General features: G+C 39.2%; 1 protein-coding gene across 7 annotated transcripts in view; it reads right to left on the reverse strand.

The window, feature by feature from the left end:
* Window positions 1-437: 437 nt before the first annotated feature.
* Window positions 438-26490, reverse strand: part of ppfibp1b (PPFIA binding protein 1b) — a 58403-nt gene continuing 32350 nt past the window's right edge. For 4 of the 7 annotated variants that reach the window (XM_061917490.1, XM_061917487.1, XM_061917492.1 and 1 more), the window contains 18 exons: window positions 24828-24889; window positions 24685-24769; window positions 24238-24374; window positions 23433-23530; window positions 23286-23346; window positions 23028-23202; window positions 13970-14002; window positions 13329-13470; window positions 13108-13239; window positions 12857-13007; window positions 9239-9350; window positions 9053-9141; window positions 7051-7173; window positions 6851-6976; window positions 6590-6778; window positions 1421-1585; window positions 1246-1311; window positions 438-1177 (listed from right to left, as the gene is read on the reverse strand). In XM_061917490.1, coding sequence (XP_061773474.1) covers window positions 1094-1177; window positions 1246-1311; window positions 1421-1585; window positions 6590-6778; window positions 6851-6976; window positions 7051-7173; window positions 9053-9141; window positions 9239-9350; window positions 12857-13007; window positions 13108-13239; window positions 13329-13470; window positions 13970-14002; window positions 23028-23202; window positions 23286-23346; window positions 23433-23530; window positions 24238-24374; window positions 24685-24769; window positions 24828-24889 — 2030 coding nt within the window. In that variant the 3' untranslated portion in view covers window positions 438-1093. The remainder of the gene's footprint in view (window positions 1178-1245; window positions 1312-1420; window positions 1586-6589; window positions 6779-6850; window positions 6977-7050; window positions 7174-9052; window positions 9142-9238; window positions 9351-12856; window positions 13008-13107; window positions 13240-13328; window positions 13471-13969; window positions 14003-23027; window positions 23203-23285; window positions 23347-23432; window positions 23531-24237; window positions 24375-24684; window positions 24770-24827; window positions 24890-26490) is intronic. The other 3 variants (XM_061917489.1, XM_061917493.1, XM_061917488.1) reach the window with 2 other exon arrangements.

The following is a 26490-nucleotide window of genomic DNA, read 5'->3' on the forward strand; positions in this document are numbered from 1 at the left end:
ATAAAGTTGAAAGGAACACAGAATAATCTTCTGCAAAATACTTTATAAAGAAATGTTTCAAGAAAACAAGCAAAAAGCTGAAAATAAATATCAGATTTTAATCAACAGCAATTCAAATGCAGCATCTTAAAATCATTCAACGATCTTATTAGGCATTAGAGCGTCGGTATCAGAACTATTGTCCCTATAATTATCTCATGTGGAATCGATACCACAATGTGCTGTATCACCCACTCCTACTCTACACTGTCCTCTGGTCAAGTGACAGGACTGCGCACGCACAAAAAACACCGCTAAGTGTCGCTGTGCTCAATAAAACAGTGCATAGTTGGGGCCAATATGAGCAGCAGGTTTAGATTTCCTACTATTATAATACAAATTGTGGTGTAACATTACAAGCACCTTTGTACAAATCCTGCACATTTGAAACAAACACACTAGTTTAAATTACTTTATTGCTCTTAGGATTTGACATATTTGCAGTACAACACAATCCATTTCTGCATGGTATGATTACCATTAAGCAAAAGAGCTCTGTTATCAGTGGAAATGCTTTAAGGAATTGTATTTCAAAATCCATTGCGAACAAAACCACAAAAAACAAAACATGGCATCGTGTCAGTTTGGTATGTATGAGGTGTGTACTGTATAGGTATTGGTGCAAATTTCGTGCAGAATATTATTGTGTAATAGAAAATATAAGACAACTTACTCTGAATTTGAAAGGTTATTTTTCTGTAGAAAATATAGCAGCTGTCGTTGAAAAATAATATCCAATGAAGTATTTCCAATGACGAGGCAAAGGGAAAGGTATATTAAATCTATATTGGCATTAGTTTGACAATAAACAAAAGCAATGCCAGCACATAACTTAGTACAAAATATTTCCAGAAACCAGCTGGCAGGCAGTGGCATCGTCCTACAAATGTTCCCTTTGGCGTTCCGGTGGCAATGGAGACAAAAATAAGCGATAAACGGCGAAAGGGGATGTGAATAGCTATGGCTCATCTTTTGAAGGGAGCGTGTTGAGCAAGTGGAGACGTTTTAATTTAGGGTTTTCACAGCAGGACCAGGTCACACGGAGCCGTCAGTCTCATGCGGTGGAGTCATCGTCTGTTACACTCGGGTTCGGTGAGTGGGACATCTCCTTGAAAAATTCATCTTCTTTCAACATACTCTGGTCAAACAGAGAAAAATACTTGTTAGTTCAAAATACCAATATAGTTAAAAATTTGACTATTTTACCGTCAAGTTCTGGATTCCCTCAGAAAAGGCGCCGATCTGTCTGACGGTTCCCTCAGAGTCGTCCATCTTGTTTTGACAAAAAAAAAAGCACAGTCAAACTAAACATCAATTTGACTAAAACTGCAAGATGTACCTGATATTAGTACTGATATATAGAAGTGCTGTCAAAGGTCACCTGATCTAGCCGATCCAGGTCGTCCTCGTAGATTTGGAGCTCAAAGCCTTTTTGAAAACTTCTTCCTTTTGGCATCTCCACGTCCATGGGACACACGTACTCCTCGCTCTCCTCCTGCCTTTTCTTGCGTAGACTCCCAAAGTTACCAAACGAAAGTTTCCTGGGCTGAGGAGAGTAAAAAAACAGGGCATTGAGTGTGCTTTCACAGACCTGCTCGACATATTCTACAATAGCAGATATATATTTTTTGCTTGTATTTACGTTGACAAATAACAGGTCAAATGTTGTTAGTCACACATCTAAGGAGGGTTGCAGAACATGACCTCCCCAAAACTAAAAGCTATGCATTTTATTACAGTATTATTCCAATTTATTATTTTGAAGGGGAAATGTACTTTTTTGGAATGTTGGCTATCGTTCACAATCTTCATGTAAGAGAAGAACAAAGGTTCTTCTTTTTTTTATGCAATCTATATATTAATTCGATGCGATCAGAAATCTGCTTACAATGGAGCCAATGGGAATCGCTTTATTCTGCCAATATAGGCCTTAAAAAACATCCGAACCTCTCCATTTAAGTTTTAATTACACACTAAGTATACATGTAATGTAGTAGGAGGCACATTTATAATAGCATGTAATATTTACTTTCTTTTGTAATTTTAAACATAAACAACCAGTTCATTTAGTTTTTTTCAACATAACCACTGATTACTCACTGCAGACTTCATGACCCAACAAACATAAAACATCACTTACTGTACAATGTCTGCTGTCATTAGGATGCCCACTGATAAAATCTTGTATGATGCCATTTAGATGAAGAATGACTCATAATCCTCACAAAGTAAAAAGTAGGGTGGAACTGAGCTTCTTTCCGTGTCGTTCTCTATATTCCCCGGTCTAAAATTTGCTGTCAAAGTTCACCAACTTGTCAGATTACGTCCTTATCCTATTACTATCAAGGTGAGAGGCATTATTTGTGATCTAGAATAAGGTTTAATGAGCTCAAAGGCAAGAAAGTAGCTCACCAGCCGATGATGTAGACATAGCCCGCAAGGTAGTGATTACGCTGCTATAAATAATCTGCATTAGCACTTACAGTAACCACATCACTTATACTTGGTCAATATTCAAGTCACGAAATGTAACTAAAGCATTGTTTTCGCTTTTTGTATGTTTTTTTTTATTGGGTCTTTATGGGCAGAATAGAGGAACTCTTATTGGCTGCATTGTAAGGGGACTTTTATTTACAAGTTAGAATGCATAAAAAAAAAACATCCATCGTCTTGTCTTTCATAAAGATTGCAAACCAAAGGCAAACCTCCGAAAAAAAAAGTCCAGTTCCCCTTTAAATCTATGATAAATAATTAAAATATAGCAATTGTGTTTGATTTATATTATAATTCTGTCCCTAAAGTAGCTCATGAGGCAAACATCAATCAATCAATCAATGTTTACTTATATAGCCCTAAATCACTAGTGTCTCAAAGGGCTGCACAAACCACCACGACATCCTCGGTAGGCCCACATAAGGGCAAGGAAAACTCACACCCAGTGGGACGTCGGTGACAATAATGACCCAGTGGGACGTCGGTGACAATGATGACTATGAGAACCTTAGAGAGGAGGAAAGCAATGGATGTCGAGCGGGTCTAACATGATACTGTGAGAGTTCAATCCACAATGGATCCAACACAGTCGCGAGAGTCCAGTCCAAAGCGGATCCAACACAGCAGCGAGAGTCCTGTTCACAGTGGAGCCAGCAGGAAACCATCACAAACATCTGTCGGTAGAGTTGTATAACACTTCAAACGACTATATGAGTCATAAGTTGGTAATTTTGTCATCTGTGTCACAGAGCAGAAGGCCATGCAACATAACGTCTCGATTGATTGATTCTTGATTTGTCTATTATTGTGTTTCTGTTCAGAAAATGTTGGTACCTGCAACTACAAACCCCACCTCGAATGTCCACCAGCTGTTTAAATTAAACTAAAATGCATATATTTTTAAATTGACATACAAAAACATCCAAACAACATTGTGACCAGTGCACAACAAATACTAAAACCACTGTCGTACTTTGGTCAGAGTTCTTTAATTCCTATTATATGTTTCAATAGTGCTGACTTGTCATGTTATATAGCCAAGATCAATTGATACGATCAAACATATACGTAAGACAGTCCTTTACAGCATGTCACAGTCATGACCGCACAACCCCCACAGCAAAGTTAAAATGTGCCAATGTGTCGCGGGCCAAACACTGCAATTTTTAGCACGAAACACAAATACCCAAAAAGTTTCTATATTTAGTGCCAATAACAATGATAGACGACAAATGGTTAGCAAATAAGTGAGGCTTGCGAACATTTCATTAATGACTGTGTGAACGTTAAGAGGGTCACAAACTTTTTCCCTTCCGATACGATGTCGATACTGATCTGATCCGATAACAGCAGGAATTACACATACTTTTATTTTGTAGTGTGGAATGTTAGAAATAGTTTGAAGTGACATTAGTCAAACATAAATCAATGGTAGGTATGAAATACACTAACCTATTTATTATTGACCGTCTAGAATTAACTTAATTTGTATTTTAATTAGAGATCGACAGGCGGATCGGTGCGGCGTCTTCAGTAATGCGGACGTTGTACCGATCCGTTGTGGTGAAGAAGGAGCTGAGCCGGAAGGCAAAGCTCTCAATTTACCGGTCGATCTACGTTCCCATCCTCACCTATGGTCATGAGCTTTGGGTCATGACCGAAAGGATAAGATCACGGGTACAAGCGGCCGAAATGAGTTTCCTCCGCCGTGTGGCGGGGCTCTCCCTTAGAGATAGGGTGAGAAGCTCTGCCATCCGGGAAGAACTCAAAGTAAAGCCGCTGCTCCTTCACATCGAGAGGAGCCAGATGAGGTGGTTCGGGCATCTGGTCAGGATGCCACCCGAACGCCTCCCTAGGGAGGTGTTTAGGGCACGTCCAACCGGTAGGAGGCCACGGGGAAGACCCAGGACACGTTGGGAAGACTATGTCTCCCGGCTGGCCTGGGAACGCCTCGGGATCCCCCGGGAAGAGCTAGACGAAGTGGCTGGGGAGAGGGAAGTCTGGGTTTCCCTGCTTAGGCTGTTGCCCCCGCGACCCGACCTCGGATAAGCGGAAGATGGATGGATGGATGGATGGATGGATGGATGTCTTTTAATTAAAGTGGAGTGGTAATAGTTTTTGGCGACACCAAATGGTCACAACAATTAATTAGGCTGAGCTCATGGCACAGTAAGTTGAATGATGTGGACACGTTTGATACTGGATACTTTATAATACACTTCTGCCTTGTAGACTTTGTATGTGTAAGTCATATACAACTATAAATAAATGTGCTGCTTTAGACTGCAATATTGTTCAAGTAAGGACACTTATTACTTATCTAGCTTGTGTGCTATTGTGTGCTTAGCTGTTGTGTAGCCAGCTTCTAGTAGCCTATAACCTACCATGGTGCCCTTTTGTAATTGACTTGACTAAAATGGAAAATAACATCAACATTGTGTGCTAGTTGGAGGATATTTAGATGTTAACTGGCTGTCCAGTAAACATGCCGCAGGACTGCTTGTAGTTTAGATGCAAGCCAATATAACTCAATACCTTTTTTATGCTGATATTGGATTGATATGTGATATCAATATAAGATCGGGGCACCCCTAGTGAGCTTAAAAGGTCCATAGGAATATGTATTACATCTGGAAACCACCCTTTAGTGGGCCAAATCAGATGACACGAGAGGCCAATTTTTTTTCTCTTCTTCCTTTTGTGGAGTGCCAATTATAGTCCAGGGTTGATCAGGTGCGTGACTAGCTGTAGCGCTTATGCTGACAGGCAATTCAGAGGCACTTAAAAAAAAAAATCATAGAGGAATATTTTTATGATATTTGAGATGTTTTTCAAACTATCTATAGCCAATAGTGTGTAAATAATAGACCAGTGTTTTTCAACCTTTTTTGAGCCAAGGCACATTTTTTGCCTTGGAAAAATGCAGAGGCACGCCACTAACAGAAATCACTAAAAAATGAAACTCAGTTGACAGTAAAAAGTCGTCGTCGCAATTGTTGGATATGACTTGAAAGCATGAGCAAGCATGTATCACTATAGCTCTTGTCTCAAAGTAGGTGTATTGTCACCACCTGTCATATTACCCTTTGACTTATTTTGTATTTTTTGCGGTTTTCCTGTGTGTAGTGTTTTACTTGTCTTGCGCTCCTATTTTTTGGGCCTTTTCTTGCAGCAGTTTCATGTCTTCCTTTGATCGATATTTCCCGCATCTACTTTTGTTTTAGCAATCAAAAATATTTCTGTTGTTTTTACCCTGTGATGAGGTGGCGATTTGTCCAGGGTGTACACCGCCTTCCGCCCGATTGTAGCTGAGATATCCAGTGACCCCCGAAGGGAATAACTGGTAGAAAAATGGATGGATTATCATCCTTTGTAGGGACATTGTTGATTGTCATGTACGGATGTACATTGTGGACGCAGTCTTTCCTCCGCAGTAAATCTTTGCTGTCGTCCAGCATTCCGTTTTGGTTTACTTTGTAGTTCAGTTTTAGCCTTCCCTAAACTTCAATGCCTTTTCTTAGGGGTACTCACCTTTTGTTTATTTTTTTGTTTAAGCATTAAATACCTTTTTTACCCTCACACTGCCTCCTGCTGTTTCCGACATCTACAAAGCAATTACCTACCGGCTGCCACCTACTGATATGGGAGATTATTACACGGTTATTCTAGACTGCACCGACACTCAACAACACATCATTTGCAGACTACAATTACTGGTTTGCAAAAAAACATTTTTTACCCCAAATAGGTGAAATTAGATCATCTCCCACGGCACACCAGATCGTATCTCACGGCACACAGTGGTTGAAAAACACTAATAGACCATGAATCAGGAAATCCCTTTATATAATATATCATTTTAAAAAACCTCAGTTTTAGGGGAAACCCTGGAATATTCCCTGGGGTCCAATAAAAATTAAGCTGTGGGGTGCCTAGTGTGAGTACATCCTTATATGAAGTAGTCTGGTTGCAACAATTCAACTTTTGCCAATTAGTGAAGAAAATAACACCTGATGCTGTTTATGAAGTAAACGAGGAAGCAGTGCAGTAAACCTACCTTAACCTTGATGGTAGCAGTCAGCAACATATAGTCAGGGTTTTCCAGACACTCCTGTTTGAGCTGCTGGGCTTCTGAACCAACAAGCAGGTTGAAATGTGTGGCGAGGTGGCGACGCAGAAGAGTCTTGTTGGGGGGGATGTTCAACAGCAGCGCCATAGTCTCTACATTAAAGCGGGGCTCCAGCACCTGAGGTTAGATAAACTGTCTTTTATCTGTTTCTTACAAATCAAAGTAAGGATGGAAATCAGAATATGTCACCATCAGGCCTCCATGCACGCCGCTGCCTCTCAGGTTGGGAGCGTATTCTGCCAGATCCGCCGAGCGCAGCCACTCCATGACCCTGTGGTTGGTCCACTGGGAAATCTCTGCAGGGGAAATATTGTTCTGTGGACACGAACAAGAGGGAGAATAATTTGTAAAAGGAGTGTTCAAAAGAGCAGAGAAATGAGGGTGCGCACCTCATCAGATGGTCTGCGGCGTAAGCAGTTTGGCTGGTAGTTGTTGAGTCGAAGCACTTGGATGGCTCTCTTGATACTGAGGTGGTGTAGGACGCTGCCCACTTTCAAGGAGAGCAAGTCATCCTGAAGGAACGATGACACATCAAGTACCAACAGTGGAGAATAATAAATAGAAAAGCACGAGCAAGATTGGCATTAACATTTCATATCGACGTTCCTTGCCACACCTCGCTTCAAATATTGCGGCTTCATCACGTGGAAGATTTTAGTTTGATTTTTTTACTTTAAACATTTTTTGCTTCCAAAATTCAGCATTTTCAAAGATTGGAAATTGCTAAATGAAATAAAAATATCAATGCCACAGTAGCATTGGCCAATAAAAAGAGGAGACCAAACCAATCAGAGCGGTCTGTTTAGTATCGTGGCCACTGATTGGCTCAGCATCAGGCTTACATACTGGAACAGTGTAAGTTGGCTAAAAGGTGTTATTTCATGTCAAATGCCTCTCATAATATTCACAAAGGTATTTAGAATATAGTAAACAGTTTTTTATGTTCTATCTTAGAAAATATTTGATCTATAACTAATGAGTCCTGGCATGTGATTTCACAGCTTGGCCTCAGACCTCAGTTAAATGCGGTCAAAAATGTATTACAACAGAAATTGCTTAAAATGACTTACAATTTCATTCTTAATAAAGTATATTCAATACAAGGCAGGCCAAGAGTCTCAAGCATTCATTATTTCACTAAGAAAATGTTGAATAACAAAGAAGCAAATTGTGAGGCAATGAGTTTATCCCATACTACTGTTAGTGAGGTGTCAACAGTAAGGAACAGCATGGACACATGTATGATGTTTATTGTATTACAATAGATAAACTAAAAAAAATATGATAATTTGACCCTTACATTAAATTTCAAAACAATAACAAGATGCATCCTGCATTGTCTTATTACAGCCTGTTAGGTGCGCTGTTCTACCAGTGGGAGTCTTTTTCCAAACAGTGCTCTATGTTTATTTAACACTGCATACATTTGATTTAATTATTTTGAAAACCAAACAGGACAAATACGATCTTACATTTATAAAAAGGTATAAAATGCAGCTGGAATAGGCTCCAACCACCCCTGTGACCCAGAGAGGGACAAGCAGTGCAAAATTGATGGATGGATGTAAAACATTTTGGATGTATTTTTTTTACTTGTTTTGCAGTTGAAAACAATGACATCATTCGGTCAAAAGGCATTCAAAGGGTTAAAACAACATAACATGTCTGGTATTTGTATTTGGGGCTGAAGTCAATTAAATGATAAATGGGTTGTACTTGTATAGCGCTTTTCTACCTTCAAGGTTCTCAAAGCGCTTTGACACTACTTCCACATTCACCCATTCACACACACATTCACACACTGATGGAGGGAGCTGCCATGCAAGGCGCCAACCAGCACCCATCAGGAGCAAGGGTGAAGTGTCTTGCTCAGGACACAACGGACGTGACGAGGTTGGTTCTAGGTGGGATTTGAACCAGGGACCCTCGGGTTGCGCACGGCCACTCTGCCACTGCGCCACGAGAGATTTGTACAAAAAAAGTACAAAAAAAAGAATCAAATATTTTTCTGCCCTTTGAAAAATGAAGGACTTAAATGTCCCTTTTGGCTTTGGGGTATTGTGAAAAAACTGCCTGTGTTTTGTACATCTGTGAAACAATTGAACATTGAAATAAAAAAATGTTATGTGGAGAAAAAAACTTTCAAAATAAATCATAATGGAATAACCAATTGCCAAAATACAGCAAAAATGTACCAAAAAGACAAAAAAGTCAGCCTTTGTCCATTGAGGGTTGAAAGAAAATCTGCAATAACGTTTTACTGTAGCAGGTGGCTTAGAGAAACGTCAAATCCGGTATGAAAGATAATTTCCCTCGAAATTCAATAATTTTAAGCTTCTGGTACTGTCAGCAGAGCAAAATGCTGTTATGTCACCCGCCAAAACCACTCACCACAGTCATGTAGTGCAACATGCGACCATCCACCCGTCCCTCATCAAACTGAGTCTTATACTGTGGCAGTCCAATGTCATCCAGCCACCCTAATGGACGAGCATAAACAACAATGAAAACACTGCCGCAAATTGTCAATGCAAAAGAGATTTTCTGAGGAGAGTGGAATGAACAGCTGATACTTACTCGTCACCCAGTTGTAGTCCAGCTTTCCCTTGCTGTCCTCTTCTTCTGAGCCGAGAGCCTGCAGAGCCAGCTGCAGCTTCTTTCGATGCAGCGGGTGTTTGATGCCCAGCTCCTGAAAATCATAAAGGACATGAATTGATTAACGTGGACCCCGACTTAAACAAGTTGAAAAACTTATTCGGGTGTTACCATTTAGTGGTCGATTGTACGGAATATGTACTGAACTGTGCAATCTACTAATAAAAGTTTCAATCAAAAACACGTGTCAATAGTCCATGGCTTGGATGGAGAGAAAGAGTTGACAAAACACATTTTGTCATGTAAGGCAGTGGTCCCCAACCGCCGGGCCGCAGAAGAATTTATCAATTTTTATTAAATCAACATAAAGAACAGAATATACACTTACAATTAGTGCACCAACCCAAAAAAACTCCCTTTTTCATGACAAAAAATAGAATGAAAAAAATTATCAGCTACAAAAAGGTGATGTAAGGTAATTAAGGTATTTTTTTTTTTTTTTACATTTACTAAAAAGTGTTGTTTTGCAACTGAAAACTGGGCTTTAGTCTAACTTCCTTAATTTTTGACACAAAACAGTATCGCAAGAACGCACTTAACACAACAAATTCCCCAACAATACGTCTAGAAATGTATAACTAATAACTACATGTCATGACAGGTTGGGACTTTGTTTTCTTATTATGTTCCTGTATTTTTTTTATTTTCCTGTCAAGCACTCTTATTTTGGTTTCCATTTCCAGTTTAACTCTTTTCGAGAAGGGTCTTGCTGCAGACATTTTATGTGGCACCCACAGTTGTGACGACAACAGAAGTGAACATTATTGGCGCTGACAACGCGAGAGTAGACACTTGATTTGTAACGTGATCTAAGGTGGATACTGAAACACACCCATATCGCTTTATGAATGCACCATTACAATACTTCAGTTGTTGAATGTATTGCTTTTTCGGCTGATTATATGCAACCCTAACCCTAACTTATTTTCAGCAATATTGTATTTTTTATTTATTTATTTCTGATTTCTGTGTTACGTTTTGTCTCTCAAGCTTCACTTCCATCGTCGTCATCTTTTTGGTCATCTTTAAGGGGGCACGGCTTACAATGGACGTGACTTAGAGCGGACGCAATTTCAACTTAAAGTGGCCGCAGCAGGATGTATTTGCTTTATTCCACTAATCTCCAGTCTGGGCGCTGACTTGCTCACCTATCCCTGATTGCCAATTAGGATACTTAATATACCAGCCCTATCCTCTGGACTGGAACATTGCATCACCTGACAATTTGGGGTCAACAACGCCACACCATGATGTAACAAAAATAACAAAATAATGGCTTTATAAGAAGAAGATTGACATTTTGGAGTGACTCAGCACACACCTAAATCCAAACCTCAAAGTGTGCTTAAAGGCCGACTGAAACCCACTACTACCCACCATGCAGTCTGATAGTTTATATATCAATGATGAAATGTTAACATTGCAACACATGCCAATACGGCCTTTTAAGTTTACTAAATTGCAATTTTAAATTTCCCGGGAGTTTTTTCTTGAAAACGTTGTATAATGATGACGTGTACGCTGGACGTCACGGGCTGTTAGGAATTATGAGTGCTGCGCACACACACAGCTAAAAGTCGTCTGCTTTAACGGCATAATTTCACAGTATTTTGGAGATCTGTGTTGCTGAATCCTTTGCAATTTGTTCAATTAATATTGGAGAAGTCCAAGTAGAAAGATGGAGTTGGGAAGCTTTAGCCTTTAGCCACACAAACACACGGTGATTCCTTGATTAAAATTCACAGAGGTGAAACTTTACTATGGATCAGAGCAAACATGGATCCCAACCGAATGTCAACCACCAGGTTTCAGTGAAACAATTGTGGTAAAAGGTTGCTTCTTACCGGATATCAGCTGAGCTTGTGCCGCCCATAAAGCTGCCATCGACTTCCCTGAGACACAAGGGGTCAACACACTCGTGGACACACACCTCCGACTATCAGGTACTGTTAAACTCACTAAAACACTAGCAACACAATAGAAAGATAAGGGATTTCCCAGAATTAACCTAGTAAATGTGTCTAAAAACATCAGAATCCATCCCAATGTAATCGCGTTTTTTTTTTTTTTTCTAGTCATTCGCTATCAATATCCTCAAACACAAATCTTTCAACCTCGCTCAAATTAAAGGGGAAATTGCCGTTTTCTCGGTCCAAATAGCTCTTTTTGTTGGAGGCTCCCATTAAAATCAATATGAATATGTGAGGAGCCATCAACATGTGACGTCATCGTCTGCGACTTCCGGTAGAGGCAGGGCTTTTCTCTTAGCACCGAAAGTTGCAAACTTTATCGTGGATGTTCTCTACTAAATCCTTTCAGCAAAAATATGGCAATATTGCGAAATGATCAAGTATGACACATAGAATGGACCTGCTATCCCCGTTTGAATAAGAAAATCTAATTTCAGTAGGCCTTTAAGGCAATGTTCAACATTTTGGAGCAAAAGGCATTGTTTCCAAAACATTTACTTATTTTGTGGTTGCCAGCCACAGATAAATTTGGACCGCTACGAAAAGATTTGCTGCTACGCATTCAGAACTCGGTTGGTAGAGCGGCCGTGCCAGAAACTTAATGTTTCCAGGTTCGATTCCCACTTCCTCCATCCTTGTCGCAGCTGTTGTGTCCATGGGCATGACACTTTACCCACCTGGTCCCAGTGCCACTCACACTGGTTTAAATGTAGCTTAAAGATGTACATATTGGGTTTCACTATGTTAAGCCCTTTAAGTTACTAGAGAAAAAGCGCTGCATAACCATACTTCACTTTTACTTTGCAAGTGTACTTTTGCTTCTGCTTGTTACGATCACCACTTTCTATTGGTGTACAAGTCATTGCATTGGGGTTGTCTGTACCCATTGTCTTAACATTTTGAAAGATGCATTTAAAGCATTAACAGCTTTCCCAAAATGTGTGCGATTTTATTGATGCATCTTACCAATATTTAAGTTATAAGACATTGATGCATCCTAACATTTTTATTATACAAAACTTTAATGTATTCAAACATTTCTTATTGTATAGACATTGATGTATCCTAACACTTTTAATGTGTAAGACATTGATGCATCCTATTTTATTTTCTGTATAAGACATTGATGAATCCTAACATTTTTAATGTATAACAAAACATTGATGCATCCTAAATGTTCTATGTATATGACATTGATGTATCCCAACATTTCTAACGTATAAGACTTTAATGTATCCTAACATTTATTATTGTATAGACTTTAATAGATCCTAAAGTTTAGTACTATATAGACATTGATGTATCCTAACATTTTTAATGTATAACGCATTGCAGTATCCTAAGTGCGTGTGACATTTTATTGATGAACATCATAGTCACCATGACAGCTGTGTTTATTTAGTAAGCTATTATGAGCTATGACTGTATATCAAGTTCTCATTTTACTTATTTTGTGTCCGTTATTATTCGTCCATGGTCTATTATGCAAACTAGTCAATGACATCATTTGTGACTCTTTATTTTCCTTTACTATTTACTAGAAGGCAGCTGCTATACTGATTTATCTCACCCTTTCCAGGTCCTGTTGGGAAGCCTGAAGCAGTGTCTGGCCAGAGGAAATCCACACGCGTGCCATGTTCACATAAAGACCAAGACCTTGATCCTGCAACCAGTCGCACACTTGATCCTTTGACCAGCGTGCGAAGGGAGCGTCCACGTCACTAGGATAATCAGAAAGTAGAAAAAAATAAAAGTCAGCTTTTTTTTTTTTTCAAGACAAGAAGCTCTCACTGGGTGTGTAATTACTGAATGAATGCCTACTTGTTGACTTGTTGGAAATCACGAGACCAGCCCAGTCTGGGTCCAGCTGTGGCTCGCACACCACCCCTCTTAAAATCTCCAGGTGGCAGGTTGGCATCGAGGTCAAATGTAGTAGACTGGCTTCTTCTAAGCCTTAATTCAAAGAATACAATTAACATTTTAAATGGTGTCTGTCAGAATATTAGATACAAAAACCTAAAGCTATGTCATTTTGCACTTACTTGCCAAATAGTTTCTTAATTCCTTTGGATTTTTTCTTGCCCTCTGGGGTGGTAGAGAGTGTGTTTGTGCTGTCGCTGTTTGCCGACCTCTGAGGCAGCCCAGCCAGGTCCAGATGGTCGGTACCTTGATGCTCAGTTTCAGCTGTGCAGACAAATGGAAACAGAACGTTAACCGGTTGATGAGCATTAAAAAGCACAGCTCCTTTGTAGTGCCTGAAAGCAGCCAGACAGACATGTGATGACTCCTTGTTTGACATGGGGCTAGAAAGCTGGTCTTTGCATGCAGACTGGTGCATGCAGCCAAAAACATTTTTATTTTTTCCTTAATGAAAAAGAGTTAAAAAGGTTTCATTGTAGAAGGATCAAGACGTATGATGTATCATTTCGGTTGGATACATGTTTGTATCTGGGGTGGGGTTTTGCAACAAAGAAGAAAGAAGAAAAATATACATGCATCACACAAAGAAAAATGAACATACATAACAGACTGCTTGTATGTTGCACAGACATGTGACTAACTACAATGGTTTTGCCATTGGGACAATGCAGATGCTACAATGTGAGCCGGAGGATGAGCAGAAGAAGGAAGAGCTGTTTTGTTCCGCCGTCCCTGCTGCAGTGACCCGTGGATTATACTGTACCTAGCATGGGTGCGCTCGCACTCCGGCTGCGGTCTTCATGTGTTACATGGACACACAACACACCACAGGTACCCATCAAAAAGAAAAAACAAGAATCAGAATTTCATGATTGAAGTTTGGAAGGGGACTAATAGACGAGGGTCTGTCCTGGGGGACAAAAGCTACATTCTGGTGCTGTCAAGCGATTACAAAAAAAATAGCCATTAAATCTTAAGGATCTGTAATTTATTAATCAAATTAATCTTTTTATTATCACATACTCCCCGTGACTACGAGGGTTCCCTCTGGGTACTCTGGTTTCCCCCCACCTCCAAAAACATGCACCTGGGGATAGGTCGATCGGCAAAACTAAAATGGCCCCAGTGTGTGAATTTGAGTTTGAATGTTGTCTGCGATGAGTTGGCGACTTGTCCAGGGTGTACCCCACCTTCCGCCCGAATATAGCTGAGGTAGGCTTCAGCACCCTCCAAGACCCCGAAAGGGACAAGCGGTAGAAAATTGATGTAGGGATAAAAAATGCTAGGAAAAGTCCTCAACTTGAAATATTTTCATTTGAATTTATTACATTATAATTAAAATAGGTATTTTTTTTAAAAAAAGTGGCTTTATAAAATCATCCATCCTCATTTTCTACAGCTTGTCCCTCTTGGGGTCGCTGGAGCCTATTGTTTTTAACAGATTTAAAGCGTCTGTTTTATCTACTACAATAAAACACAAGGTAATATAAAGTGTTGAAGTTAACATTAAGAACAGTTACCATTTTTCTGAGTGATTACTCCTGAATGTTGACCTTTAACGTCCCTACTTCAGATATTAAAAAACTAAATAAAACAGCGCCATTAAATGTAATCAATCAAGAGAACCCATTTTACAAATAAATCTTGGTCAAAATTACATGTAAACATTTGTAAAATGGATCAAAAGGAAATTTTTGCTTTAATTGTTTTTCCTGACTGTCCATCACATGTGATAATGTCTTGTACATGTAGTGCCGGGCGATATGAAAAAAAAATGTATATCACAATATGGATCAATATACATCACGATAATGATATACCACGATATAGTTATGGTACGCTTTCAGATTTATGAAAAATGTAACAACATACATGACCACTTATCTTTTTTCTCACCTCTTTTGCAAGTGAAATAAACTAATACATTTGGTATTGCAAACAATGTGTACTATGGCTATGAGTTGTTCTTTTCCCTTGGCCTCAGTCTGCACCCCCACTCCAGGGCCTAGGCTAAGACCGATTTTTTATTTTTTTTATTTTATTTTAATCTATTTTTTTTTTCTCCTCCCCCCCCCCCTTGTTTACCTGTATGTCATCTTTTTTGTAAGGGGCGCTGGAAGCCGGCAGACCCGTCAGCGATCCTGTTCTGTCTCCTTGTAATGTTTGTCTGATCTTGAATGGGATTGTGCTGAAAATTGTAATTTTGCTGAAGGAACTCTCCTGACGGAATAAATAAAGTACTATCTAATCTAATCTATCTAATAGCAACAAAACACATTTTTAAAGTTTTTAAAACACATTTTTTAAGTTTTACAAGTATTCGAGTTTCTCTGAAGTGCAGTCAGAACGCTAAATCATAACTAAAAATAAACAAGTACTTTTGGTATCAGATGTAAACAATTGCAATAAAAAATCTTAAAGTGCACGTCTCTGGAATCATTAACGTTAGCCTTTAGTGCAGTTGGAACAGTAGATCAGAATGAAATTTAAAAAAAAATACTTTTGGTTTATCAAGTGTACCGGGACCATACCTTTAACAGTGAGGCGTGCAATGGGGTCTGTTATTTGTCGGTAAATGCGGGACGTTTTCTCGTAGAGTTTGTTTAGTACCAGAGCGTCTTGAATTTTTTTTTGATTGGGTTTAGTGCTGGTAGCATTGATTGGTGTGACTCTGGCCTTTTGGGTCTCAGTGTACTTCTTCTTGTGGTGTTTTCTGAGGTGGTAGAATAGGTTGGTTGTGTTAGCTTCGGGTGACGCAAGACTTTTCTTGCATACTTAGCATATGACCGTTTTCTGCTCTGAATCCGTCGCTTTGAAACAAAAATAAAGCCAGACTGACGAGCTACCCCCTCGTTTGGGAAGGAGTTCGTCCTGGAACTCCTTCTCCGCCTCATGTGTGTAACCCAGGCAACCCGCAACGGCAGGAGACGCTGGACACAAAGAGGGCACGTAATGCGGGATCATGTCGCAAAATCAAAAGACAAATGCGAGCCTACATGTCAACGCATCCCTTTATTTGTAAGAAAATATTGTTTTCTCTCCCGTTTGACATAAATACACTTACTGAATGTGTGCAATCATTGTTGTCACTATGAATCATCTGATGGCACAAGGCCTATGGATAAAATACAGCCTATCACTTGAAACGATAAAAATAGAAATGGCACGATAGACATTTTTCTATTGTGCCCACAATATGTATCTTCATTTCACCAAGCACTACGTGCATGTATACACTATACCATGTCTTTAACCTTATTTGAACAGAACATAAACCGATGCACTTAGTTTCATTTTGTGGACCGGCAGACACACAAGCATGCAACTTATGAAGTACTCTCGCCATTAAAACAAAATGTTTCGCTATGTAAATGTGCTCCGATTTAAAAATAATAATATACATATTGTACATGTAATATATCACTATATTGATACGCAGATGTGTTATTAAGGCTGGGCAGTTTACCGGTATTACAAATTATACTGGTTTATTTTAAAAAGAAGTATATACTGTATTTATCAAATGTGCTTGTCTATTGCTGGTGTAAAAGCATGGAATTCTCTAAACAAAGACTTAAAAAGTTGCAAGAATATCTTTGAATTTAAAAAGAGTTATAAAAAGAGACAACTGGAATTATATCAAACTGATTTTGGATTTTGATTGGACGTGTCATTGTGAAAATGCTTATACAAAAATTTTAAAGTTTGTTGGTGTTCGGGTGTTGGTGGAGGGAACAGTTATAAAGTCATCTAAAATAAGTTGTGTTAAAAAGGGGGCAGATAAATATAAGAATAGTATTCTTCCATCTGCTCCTTTCTGATCATGGAAATGTATAAGAAACAAAAAAACAATCAAAGTGGCAACTTTACGTGGCTTGTATATATGCATTTTCATGAAAGGAATAAAAAGAAATGATGATTTGGGACAATTATGCCATACCAATATATGTAAGCCTTGATGTGTGGACCCGAAAGTCTGTCTGCGCAGGGTGCTGTCCCGACTCCTCCACGCAAAGAGTGAGGCAGGGTATAAATCACGCTCACTTGACACAAAGTCCAGTACGTTGAGTGTTTGAAGCATACCTGACAACCTTTCCATTTTTGCCGGGAAGTCACGTATTTTGTCTTCCTTTCCTGGCATCTTGCCGATCTCGTTTTCCCCTCAGATTTTGCTCTCCAAAAGGAGTATTGCCAGCATTAGGATCTTTGCCCTAATCCTCTGCAACACGCATTTATGACAGCAACGTGGCAAGTGGCAATTTACGTGAATATATCAAATTAACAATGCGAGAGAGAAAGATGCACGTAAATTCGATGGAGAAGACATCCATTTATTTTGCACAAATTATCCCTCTCCGGGTCACGGGGTGTGGCTGGAGCCTATCCCAGCTGCATGCGGGCGGAAGGCGGGGTTCACCCTATTGCTGCCAAAATATTAACTTTGTGTAAACAGATATGTTCTAGATTAAACGATCCGAAAAAAAAAAAAAAGATTTAAAAAGCTGCCAGAAGTAATTAACTCGTTATATGAGCTTCCCAGTCACAACTACTTTGCTCAAAAAGCACTGCCACAAGAAATGTATACACAATATTAAAGGGTGTTTAGCTGCATTGTCAGCTGCCACACAGCATCCTGCAGTTGGTGTCTTGGTGTTCCTGGCCTTAAATTTTAAGGGTTTTCTACAAATGTTGACCTAAAAAAAAACAATTTTTGTCAAAAGGTAAATTATTTCCAAGTTGCTGCTTTAAATGTCCTCTTAAACCAGGGACTTTATTTTATATTGTGGTTTTTTTTCTTATTAGCTGAGGAATTGAGCATACCAAATGGTTTGTTTTAAAGAAGATTGAAGATTTTACTTTACTAGTTTTCTATTATTTTCAAGGCTTTTTAATATTTTTGTGCATCTATCTATCTATCTATGCATGAAACTTCCAGAAACGTACTCATGTTAAGTATTTGTTTGAATAACACAACTTGACATGCATATTTGGGTGTGATTTTGTCAAAATCTGCTTTTAGGATATGAGTTTTGGTCTATATCGTCCAGCCCTGTGTTGTAGTAGTATAAAGTCAGCTGAATGTGTAATGTAAAACACATCTAGAAGTGACACATTTCTCTGTAGCTTGTCTGATTAAGCGGTGCATATTACTCTTGGAAACATTTTTAAAAAGACATTTCCTTCCATCCTGAAGCTGGATTTAAATGGAAGACGCGAGCCTGCTAGTCTAGGTGAGGAGTCAGTTAAGTTAGAACAAGTTTTTTCTGCTATGACTGTGTCAGAATTGGACATTCGTTCTACTGAGGTGGTAAATCATGATGCAATCGGAAAATTCCCGACATATCAATTCCTCGATATGGTCGTAATTATTTTAAGTGCACTACGCATAATAAACGCAACATTATTATTATTGCTACTACGGATAATTTGATCAAAAACTCCCTAAAACAGCCCACCACCTATAATATGGGCTTTTTAAACATAAGATAATTGTCACCCAAAACGTTATTAGTTAATGAGGTCATTAGAGACAACAATCTTAATGTCATCGGTCTCAGCAAAACCTGGCTTAAACCAGATGACTTTTTTGCACTAAATGAGGCATCTCCTCCTAACTATACGAATGCGCATATTGCCCGTCCCCTTAAAAGGGGTGGGGTCGCACTAATATACAACGAAAACTTTAACCTTAGTCCTAACCTAAATAATAAATATATATTGTTTGAGGTGCTTACTATGAGGTCTGTCACACCGCTGCCTCTATACCTGGCTGTTATCTACCGCCCCCCAGGGCCCTATTCGGATTTTATCAATGAATTCTCAGAGTTTGTTGTTGATCTAATGACGCCTATAGTATAATTATAATGGGGTACTTTAATATCCATATGAATACCTCATCGGACCCAGCGTGCGTGGCGGTCCAGACTATAATTGATAGCTGTGGTCTTACACAAATAATAAATGAACCCACGCATCGCATCGGTAATACGATAGACCTAGTGCTTGTCAGGGGTATCACCGTTTCCAAAGTTATGATAATCCCATATACTAAAGTAATGTCCGATCATTACCTAATAAAATTTGAGGTTCAGACTCATGTTCGGCAAGCTAATAATAATAATAATAACTGCTGTAGCAGCCGCAACATTAATGCTGCCACAACGACGACTCTTGCTGGCCTACTGCCCTTGGTAATGGCACCATTCCCAAATTATGTGGGCTCAATTGATAACCTCACGAACAACTTTAACGACGCCGTGCGCGAAACCATTGATAGTATAGCACCGCTGAAGTTAAAAAAGGCTCCAAAAAGGCGTACCCCATAGTTTACAGAAGAAACTAGAGCTCAGAAATGATCACGTAGAAAGCTGGAATGCAAATGCCGCGCGACTAAACTTGAGGTTTACCATTAAGAATGGAGTGATAGTTTAATAACTTATAAACGCATGCTTACATTAGCTAAAACTAAATATTACTCAAATATCATCCGCCTTAATAAAGACAATCCTAAATTTTTGTTTAGTACGGTAGCATCGCTAACCCAACAAGGGACTCCTTCCAGAAGCTCCACCCACTCAGCGGATGACTTTATGAAATTCTTTAATAAGAAAATTTAACTCATTAGAAAGGAGATTAAAGACAATGCGTCCCAGCTACAACTGGGTTCTATTAACACAGATACGACTGTATATACGGCGGATACTGCCCTCCAAAATAGTTTCTCTTGTTTTGATGAAATAACATTAGAAGAATTGTTACAACGTGTAAATGGAATAAAACAGACAAGTTTACTTGCCCCACTTCCTGGGAAACTTATCTTTGTATTATTAGGTCTATCGTTGCTAAATATTATAGTGCTTAATATTATAAACTTATCACTTTCCTCTGGCACTGTTCCCCTAGCATTTAAAAATGTGATTATTCATCCTCTCTTTGAAAGACCTAACCTCGATCCTGACCTGATGGTAAACTACTGACCGGCGTTCACCTTCCCTTTATTTCAAAAATCCTCGAAAAAATTGTTGCAGAGCAGCTAAATGAAGACTTAGCGTCTAACAATCCATGCGAAACCTTTCAATCCGGTTTCAGGGCAAAACACTCTACGGAGACAGCCCTTGCAAAAATGACTAATGATCTATTGTTAACGATGGATCCTGATGCGTCATCTATGTTGCTGCTCCTCGATCTTAGCTCTGCTTTCAATGCCGTCGATCATAATATTTTATTAGAGCGTATCAAAACACGAATTGGTATGTCAGACTTAGCCCTGTCTTGGTTTAACTCCTATCTTACTGACAGGATGCAGTGCGTCTCCCATAACAATGTGACCTCGGACTATGTTAAGGTAACGCGTGGAGTTCCCCCGGGTTCGGTCCTTGGCCCTGCACTCTTCAGCATCTACATGCTGCCGCCAGGTGACATCATACGCAAATACGGTGTTAGCTTTCACTGTTATGCTGATGACACCCAATTCTACATGCCCCTAAAGCTGACCAACAGGCCGGATTGTAGTCAGCTGGAGGCGTGTCTTAATGAAATTAAACAATGGATGTCCGCTAACTTTTTGCAACTCAACGCCAAAAAAACGCAAATGCTGATTATTGGTCCTGCTGGACACCGACCTCTATTTAATAATACAACTTAAAAATTTGACAAACAATTAAACAAGGCGACTCGGTAAAAAATCTGGGTATTATCTTCGACCCAACTCTCTCAAACAATTAAACAAGGCGATTCGCTAAAGAATCTGGGTATTATCTTCGACCCAACTCTCTCGTTGGAGTCACACATTAAGAATGTTATTAAAACGGCCTTCTTTCATCTCCGTAATATCGCTAAAATGTGCAACATTTTGTCCACTAGTGACACCTAGATCATTATCCATCCGTTTGTTACGTCTCATCTCGACTACTGTAACGTATTATTTTCGGGTCTCCCCATGTCTAGCATTAAACGATTACAGTTGGTACAAAATACGGCTGCTAGACTTTTGACAAGAACAAGAAACTTTGATCATATTACGCCTGTACTGGCTCACATGCACTGGCTTCCTGTGCACTTAAGATGTGACTTTAAGGTTTTACTACTTACGTATAAAATACTACACGATATAGCTCCAGCCTATCTTGCCGATTGTATTGTACCCTTTGTCCCGGCAAGAAATCTGTTTTTAAAAAGGACTCTGGCTTATTAGTGATTCCCAGAATCCAAAAAAAGTCTGCGGGCTATAGAGCGTTTTCCGTTCGGGCTCCAGTACTCTGGAATGCCCTCCCGGTAACAGTTCAAGATGCCACCTCAGTAGAAGCATTTAAGTCTCACCTTAAAACTAATTTGTATACTCTAGCCTTTAAATAGACTCCCTTTTTAGACCAGTTGATCTGCCGTTTCTTTTCTTTTTCTCCTCTGTCCCACTTTCCCTTGTGGAGGGGGTCCGGTCCGGTGGCCATGGATGAAGTACTGGCTGTCCAGAGTCGGGACCCAGGATGGACCGCTCGTCCAGAGTCGGGACCCATGATAGACCGCTCGCCTGTGTATCGACTGGGGACATCTCTGCGCTGCAGATCCACCTCCGCTTGAGATGGTTTCCTGCTGGCTCCACGGGACTCTCGCTACTGTGTTGGATCCACTTTGGACTCGACTCTCAAGGTTGTGTTGGATCCACTATGGATTGAACTTTCACATTATCATGTTAGACCCGCTCAACATCCATTGCTTTCGGTCCCCTAGGGATGGAGGGTTGTACACATATGCGGTCCTCTCCAATGTTTCTCATAGTCATCATTGTCACCGACGTCCCACTGGGGTGGGTTTTCCTTGCCCTTATGTGGGCTCTACCGTGGTTTGTGCAGCCCTTTGAGACACTAGTGATTTAGGGCTATATGAATAAACATTGATTGATTGATTGTCACATTAACGATAAAAACAAGACAACATTCAAACATCTACAAACCATAGACACACTTCTGATCTATCTTTAGGTTCATTATGAATATTTTACACTATTTGTATAATAATCAACCTATCGCCAATTTTATAGTCGCTAATAAGTCTTGTGACAGAGCAAGACCTCTTTTTATATATACATACAAATATATATATATATATATATACATACAAATATATACATATATATATATATATATATATATATATATATATATATATATGTGTGTGTACATACATACATATACACACATATATGTATATATATACATCTATACACATATATATGTATACACATATATATATATATACATATATATATATCAATCAATCAATCAATGTTTACTTATATATATATATGCATATATACACACACACATTTATATATGCACACACATACATATACATATATATATATATATATATATATATACACATATATATATATATATATATATATATATATATATATATATATATATATATATATATATATATATATATATATATATATATATATATATATATATATTGCAGAATGGAGATTGTGTTTTCATCTCAGTCAAGCACAAGAAAAGGGTGAGACAACTCGCAGGCATACAGGGACTGTAACCTTAGAGATTACAATTTTGATTAATACAAGTAAAAAACATAAACGTGGTAAATTTGACTGTAATTAATTTTTCTTAATTAACATGATTATTTGAAAGCTGTAGTATACACCAGCATGCAAACCGACTTTTGTATAAAAATGAGGGCCACAGTTTGTGAGCAGCAAATTAAGGTCTGTGTGGTATTTCACTTGGGCGTGGCTTGGAGCTATAGAAATATTTCCCTGTGACGGGGGGAAAAGGCCAGTCACCTTGCTGCGTGCTTACCAAGATTCTGTGAGTTTCCAGTCTTCTTTCCCCCGCGGAGCTTGAAGAATCCCTTTCCAAAAGATGATCGTGCCTTTTTGGAGCCAAAGCTGTCATCCCCTGTGGTGGCGATCAAGGTGGCGGGGGGATTCACTGGTGGCTTCTCAGCCATTTGAATGAACTCCTCACTTGTGTTCTGGAATAACGCAACACAATTGGACTGGGACTTAAAATGAGCTGATCAAAACAAAATACAATTTGAATCAACATGTTCCTTGCCTTGTCATTCTTGCTCCTTTCTACAAGGTTATGGGAGACAGTTAGGGTTGCATCTAGGCTGCTGTAAAGAGCATCAGGATCAGCTTGTGCGGATTTAGCACATGACTTACTGTATTATGTTGGGGACAATATCTTCTAATAAATCACCTTTCCACATGTGCTTCTCCAGACTCTGCGACTTGCTCTGTATCAGCAGGGCTGGGCGAGGGTGTACCATCATCATTCAGCCTATTTATGAGCTCCAGCTACACGACAAAGACAAAATAACAAAACGCAGTAGAGTCCACTGTCAATGAAAATTTCCGCCATAGCCTCCAGCATAAGATGCACAAGAATAACTGACAGAATAAATGATTTACTAAATTGGCTGTCAACACGTCAATGCTAATTTTAAATGTTTGAATTGTGTGTGTATGTGAGCCATTTGTGTCTAACCGTTTTGAAGTTTATTGAGAGTTGACGTCCCTTGTGCCCTTCATTCTTCACATTGACATTTTGGTACATGATGGATTAATTATTCAATATGTCATGAAATACATGTTGGCATTTGTGGTGCCCCCTTTGAGTTGTGGTCAAAATGCTTTGGAAGACATAATGACTTATGGCAAATGAGTTCTTAAGATGTTTTGCTTGATGGTGGCATGTTTTTCAGTGAATCCGGCTCCGATTTTGCTGATCTTGTACTTGACAGTCCCCTAAAAGGTGTGTACCAAATTTGTACGAAGACTCCAATGCTAATACGAATGTTTTGTAAAGTGCTTTGAGCTGTGTGAGAAATTACAAGTCATAAGTTTAGTAACAGCCCTATCACCATTTTGTGTGCAGCGGTTGAGGAGTAGCTTACCCAGAAAATACATACTGTACACCTTTGGGGTGTCCAAACTTGCTCACATGACTGAATATAGTTTAGATTCTACTTTACATTTAGATGTTGACATCGTGCTGTACAAACCTCATCCCGGTTCCTCCTTTGCAATGAAGCATCATTAAGCTCGTCTTTGTCAACAAACACATTGTCGGCAGGTAAGCATGAAGACGAACCATCGCCATGACTCTCCACATGCTCATTATCTCTGTGTTTCTCTGTTGCTGATAATTAAAAATAAAACACCAAGTCACTTGACAGAACAGTACTTTGTTCGATAATATCAATTGTAATACTGTCCACAGGTCACATTGTAACAAACATAAAATCATGGTTTAAGAAGCTTCCGAACAGAGTAAAAACTAAACAAAGATCCTTTCATATGAGATTCTCTCATCTCAAAGAATGTCTTTGGTACACTAGGCTAGCACGCGGATAGGTACTAGTTTTATGAACACAAAAGTATTGCCATTATCTCTATTTTTGCTGACCTTACATTGTAAGAATTATTTTCTACTGTAAGATATGTCTAACCTTTTTTTCCTTGCACTGACATGACCATGTCCTGAACTTTCTTGTACCTCAACAAAGACTGCTTCAGTTCCTCAATCTTGAGGTCCTGCAAACAAGAGATGAACATGAAGAATAGAGTGCATACGGCAAATAATCAACTGTACCTTCTCTTCATTCGATGCCATCAACGACTCAACCGCCTTCTTCATTCTCTGCACTTCCACATCTAGTGAGCAACAACAATTGTTAGACTTGTGAAAGTCAGCAGTTTCTCGATAAGCAGTCAGTTGGAGAACAAACTAATTATTGGATCTGCTAAAAAAACATACTTCATTAGTGATTTTGTGTTATCAGTAGGGTTGTCAGAATTAACGCGTTAACTGGTGATTAATCACAAAAAATTATCGCATTAATAACTTAGATTTATATCGCGCCTTTCTAAACACTCAAAGCGCTCACAGAGAAGTGGGACTCCACATTCATTCACACCTGGTGGTGGTAAGCTACATCAGTAGCCACAGCTGCCCTGGGGTAGACTGACGGAAGCGTGGCTGCCAGTTTGCGCCTACAGCCCCTCCGACCACCACCTATCATTTATTCATCATTCATTCACCAGTGTGAGCGACACTAGAGGCAAAGGGTGAAGTGTCCTGCCCAAGGACACAACAGCAGCAATTTTTTGGATGTCAATAGGTGGGAAGCGAACCTGCAACCCTCAGGTTTCTGGCCGGCCGCTCTACCCACTACGCCATGGCGCCCCCATTAATTATGTATACACGCAGATTAACCCAAAAATGTTTTTAAACCATACATTCTCCTTTACCCTAACCGCGGATGGTGACCTGAAAAGTGGCGCAGGTTGTTATACGGTCAGTGATCAGGTGAGTAGGGGACTAACTATTGTGCTTTCTGGCAAATTTCCCTTCAAAATACACCCAAACTGGAATTTAGATAAAGCTAATACCAAATTTTGAGCAAATAAATGGAAGTGCATTCAAGTAAAACATAAAAACTATTTTTGTGTGCCATTCTGACCATAAAATTGCATTTGTGTCCAAATATCGGCCTCCCTTTTTTAAGTTAATTTAAATTATACCCCCAAGTAATAACCTGTGATATATCATGATGAATCTAAAATTCCAAAAGAAAATAGATAATAATCTGATTAAAAAAAAAAAAACATTTGACAGCACTAATTATTTTTTTAAGATTTCTAACGAATACCAAATAGGTTTTTTCCGGCATCTTAATAATGAAATAACGTTAAAAATAGTAATGTCCGAGTACGTTAACGTTAATTATATTTATATAGCGCTTTTCTCTAGAGACTCAAAGCGAAACCTCATAATGAAACCCATTATCTAAGTTACATTTAAACCAGTGTGGGTGGCACTTGGAGCAGGTGGGTAACGTATCTTGCCCAAGGACACAACGGCAGGGACTAGGATGGCAGAAGCGGGAATCGAACCATAAACCCTCAAAATGCTGGCACGGCCGCGCTACCAACCGAACAACGCCGCCTGGTTAATAAATGTGATGTATTTTACGACCTACGGATGGAATATAATTACATTCTACATCTTTAGAAGACACCAAAAAATAATTTGAATATTTCATTTTAAGTTTAATCATTGCTGAAGTTCAGTACAGACAACCCCAAGAGCACATACAGTTCTACATCAGTATTTGGGTTTTCGGGGAAGTATAATGTCAGAAATGTCTCGGTTATTGTGCAGCCAAACATTGCCCCAAACAAACTCGTTCTTCTGAGAACCCAAACAAAATATTCCAAGGGTTGGTGACTGTCTCTGTGAAAAACGGATTGCG

Source organism: Nerophis ophidion, linkage group LG12 (assembly GCF_033978795.1).
Source record: "Nerophis ophidion isolate RoL-2023_Sa linkage group LG12, RoL_Noph_v1.0, whole genome shotgun sequence".
NCBI classification, from domain to species: Eukaryota; Metazoa; Chordata; class Actinopteri; order Syngnathiformes; family Syngnathidae; genus Nerophis; species Nerophis ophidion.